Source organism: Morone saxatilis, unplaced genomic scaffold, assembly GCF_004916995.1.
Source record: "Morone saxatilis isolate NCDOM2014 unplaced genomic scaffold, NCSU_SB_2.0 Contig4, whole genome shotgun sequence".
Lineage (NCBI taxonomy): Eukaryota > Metazoa > Chordata > Actinopteri > Moronidae > Morone > Morone saxatilis.
Genome location: NW_023339984.1, coordinates 913,478 through 917,374, shown reverse-complemented (window position 1 = coordinate 917,374; position 3,897 = coordinate 913,478). Strand labels below are relative to the sequence as shown.

The 3,897-nt window shown below is 38.7% G+C and overlaps 1 protein-coding gene across 2 annotated transcripts in view; it reads left to right on the top strand.

The window, feature by feature from the left end:
• rtn3 (reticulon 3) overlaps positions 1 to 3,897 on the top strand; it is a 34,239-nt gene extending 30,342 nt beyond the window's left edge. For both annotated transcript variants that reach the window (XM_035675342.1, XM_035675341.1), the window contains one exon: positions 2 to 3,897. In XM_035675342.1, the coding sequence (XP_035531235.1) occupies positions 2 to 50 (49 nt within the window). In that variant the 3' untranslated portion in view covers positions 51 to 3,897. The remainder of the gene's footprint in view (position 1) is intronic.

Genomic DNA, 3,897 nt, shown 5'->3' with positions numbered 1-3,897 from the left:
GGTTGCAAGAGAAACTTCCCGGAGCTGTGAAGCGCAGCAAAACTGAATGATCAACCTCCCCTCAATAAGAAACCTCTGTCACCATCATCCTCATCTCCATCACCATCTGAAACCCCCTTACCTTCTCCTACCCCCTCTCCAGAACCCAACCCCCCAACCCTGCCTCCCAGTCTAACTCCTCCTCCCTACTCCATCGACCATCAGCACCCTACTACACTGAACCTTGCTAGGTAGAAAATCTCTGAGCTACTCGATATTCAATGTAAAACTACTGCGCAGCTTAACTTGCAAAGCATAAAAAAGAACTGTGCCTGTGCAGACAGGAAGCACGTCGCTAGTGAGGAAGTGATGTAACGCCGCGGCGGACCCTGCCTATCTGTGGGTGCGCCACAGGGGAATGGAGGAGGGTTGAGTGAACTAGACTGAATCTATGACCTGGTTTTTCGTCGTGTACAGCGAGCGGGGGGGTGGATGATGGCTGTTAATGTCACAAAAAGAGCAAATGTCTGTACTTTAAACCACATATTTCCCTGAAGGTAAACAGATAGTTTAAGCTGGAAAAAGTTCAAGAAAATGAAAAGTTTAAAAAAAAAAAGGAATAAAACCAACCTTTTGGGTGTTATTGTGGCTAGTCTTATCCTGCTCGCTTGCTCTGCAACTGTTGTACGGATAGATACGAGTTGATTTTTAGAAGCTGGTAATGGGTTTGCTGTTACTGATCGGCCTGTTATTGAGATTGTTTCCATTCACCTTACAGGCACTTGTGTATGTTTCTGCAATGCACTGAACTTTTATTTTTTAAACCATGAACAGGTTGAAATAAAAGGAATTGGAACACTGAGCCAGCTGTGATAATTTGGTCTAGTTCACCCTCTTTTGATCAGATGCATTTTTTTGAACAGTTTTATGTATTTAAATATACACCTTAACAAGTACAGGCTGTCTGCTGTATGGAACACATTAGCCTCGCTTTTTATATCGAAAAGAACGTTCCCTCACTTACAGCAGTCCTAACTCCTTTTGTTGCACCTGTTCAAGCCACAAAGTGTTGAGGTCTCACATTCACTTGTAAATTTTGATTATTCTCATAACTACTTCTTACTATTATTGATATTAACCATAGGACGGCTGCTTTGACTCCCTACTAGCTTGACAACAGCATTGTAAGAGTTACATTAAGTGTCATTGAGCTTCATAATTTAAAACTGGAGGTCTTTCAGGAGCCTCCTAAGAAATAATTCCTGATTGTTTAAGTTAAGAGATGCACCCTTAAATCCCCAAAAAGCTTCCCAGCTCACTGTTGGTGTTTTAAAGAAATCAATGGCTTAATGGAGTTTCAAAGCTATGAAGTCTAGACTGTGCTACCAGAATAAATAAACTTTAAACTGTTTCATTATAAAAAAGTCTTAACACAAGGTCCTCTAGATAGCTTTTTTTCTGAGGTTTTTTTTATTCTGAATGAAGACTGAACGTTTACACCCAATTTAATTATAATTGATCATATTTTTTGCATTTAAATAATGCAGCAGTAAATTCAGTGAAGAAAAAAAAAGAAAAATCTTACTTTTCACTTTTTCTATTTCCTTATGCTGTCCGTAAAAGATTTAATAACTGAATTTAAAATGGAATCACAGATTTGTCAGCTGTCTTTCTCTAGCTAAGATGAATTTAATTTTTAGGTGAAACACTGCTTTTGCATCAATTCATTAATATTTTCTATTTACACAGTTAAATCTATTACTATTCTTTTGGCACATTTTAGACTCCATACAAAACCTCAACAGTGACCTGAGAGGAAGGTTAGCGATCAAGGGTAGGTGTAATCGAAATAGGGGGTGCAGTTTAGAATAAAGAGTGTACTGGGGAATGCGGAGGCAGTTTTGGGAGCAGTTGTTATTATAGATCTCTGTCAATTATTTTTCTTTGACTGCCATGAAGCATGTCATAGTGTAAGCTGGAAACCGATTGTCACCCTTTATATAGGCTGTATCATATTCTTGACCCTGACTTTTGTTTAATATGATTATTACTCGTGATTGTTTCAATGGTGTTTTTGAACTCAACTTGAAAGTCATATGTTAGCACTACTGCTACGTCTCCATATTGTTTTAAGGGATGAATATATAGAAGGAAATGAAATGACAAGTATGTTCGTGTTTCATTGTTCTCCAAAGTAGGTTTGAACGGAATAAATGTCCCCTGAATACTGACTGGCTGACGGTGGAAGATCATCCTTTCATTGCCTCTCAATGCAGTAACTCAAACTACCACTCAGATATCTGCCTGTGTGCTGAATGTTTTCTCTGACGAAACATTCCTCCCCATGCATGCCCTCTGCCGTGTGTCATCTCACAGATGTCTCGGTTGACCCCCCCTCGTGCATGGTGTCTCGTTCAGACTCCGGGTGTTAAAGCCAAAATATGCAACGTTTCTGTTGGAGGTGTTAGCTGGGCAGGCTAGGCCCCCCGCTGCTGTCAGCTAGCCTGAGGCTGAGGTAAGCGGCTGTAAAGAACAGACAGAGAGTGAGGGGGGAGAATCGCGCATGAGTACAGACACTGATAATGATATTATACATCCTGTTTATTTATTTGAATGTGGAGAAGTTGCATATTGTAGCTTTTGAAGGCCAAGGTTGTCATTTTCATCTAAAAGCTTAACTTCATACACGCTACTGCATTGTTGTATTACATGTTTGGTTTACATGAATTCAGTTTATTTTAAAGGTCAGTTCAACCACATTACAAGATAACACGTGGAACTCTTGTTTTATTGGGTTTGGGTTTTACTGACCCTAAGTCCCTCAACTTTTTGTTCTGTGACCCAATGACAGTTGAGTTGATGCTATGTGCTTGGCTAATCTTAGATTAAAGCCACATTTAAGTTAAAAGATAAAAGCAACATTAGCCACATCATAAGATGGCTAGCTAATGTAAGCAAAACGCTAGCTAACTACCTAGCTAATCTACATCAATCATTAGCTATTTAGTTAGCTGGCTAGCTGGCAAGCATTTTGCTAACATTAGCCAACTTAGGATATGTTGCTTTTATCTCTTAACCATCTTCAAATGTAGTTCTTTCAACATGGACTAGCCTAGCACATAGCATATCTAAGAACAGGAAAGGAGGAAGTTGACTGAGGTTCCAGAAGGGGCGGGGCTTAACAATTCCATTAACGGCCAGTGTATTGTGGAGGAGGTAGAAATCTCTACCTGAATTTCATTTAAATTTTTTAAAATAAAATTAAAAGACATAAATTACAATTGTAACCACGGTTCTCTATATTTAGGAGGAATGAAATCTGCATGCTAGATACCTCTGGAGACATTTTTTGGTATTTTAGTTGACCTTCACCTTCAATATTCAAGCTGAACCATTCTATCAGTCTGACCTCACCCCATTAGCTGTAAAAGCTAATTAGCTTTCCATATGCACAGTACCTTTAAGTAAAATTTTAGTCCAGGAAAGGCCATGTTACCTGTGTTAGTGTGCTACCAAGACTAAATAGATGACTTCTTCTCAGAACCATAGTTATTTCTTTAGAGTGTAATATATAATATGAATAAAACTCGACACATATTTGATCCTGTTCCCTCACAGCATGTTGCTTTTCTCTTTTTCCTGTTTGTCCCTGTTTTCATCCTGTATGGGAGTGTGTGGCAGGAGTGTGTTTGACCTTTTTTTTTGTCTTTGGCAAGTCCTGTTTTGCTTTTGACTCTTTACTGGTATCTAGACGTTGTTCACTAACATCAGCTCTGTTTTGTATTAGCTATGACTTTGGTTCCAATTTTTTGAAGCTTTGGGAAAGATGTTGCAGGAAAAAAAAAAATGGAAAAAAAAAAAAGTATGTGGTCTCTGTACTGATGTCAAAGTGAAATTAATAAAAACACGTCAAAGGAC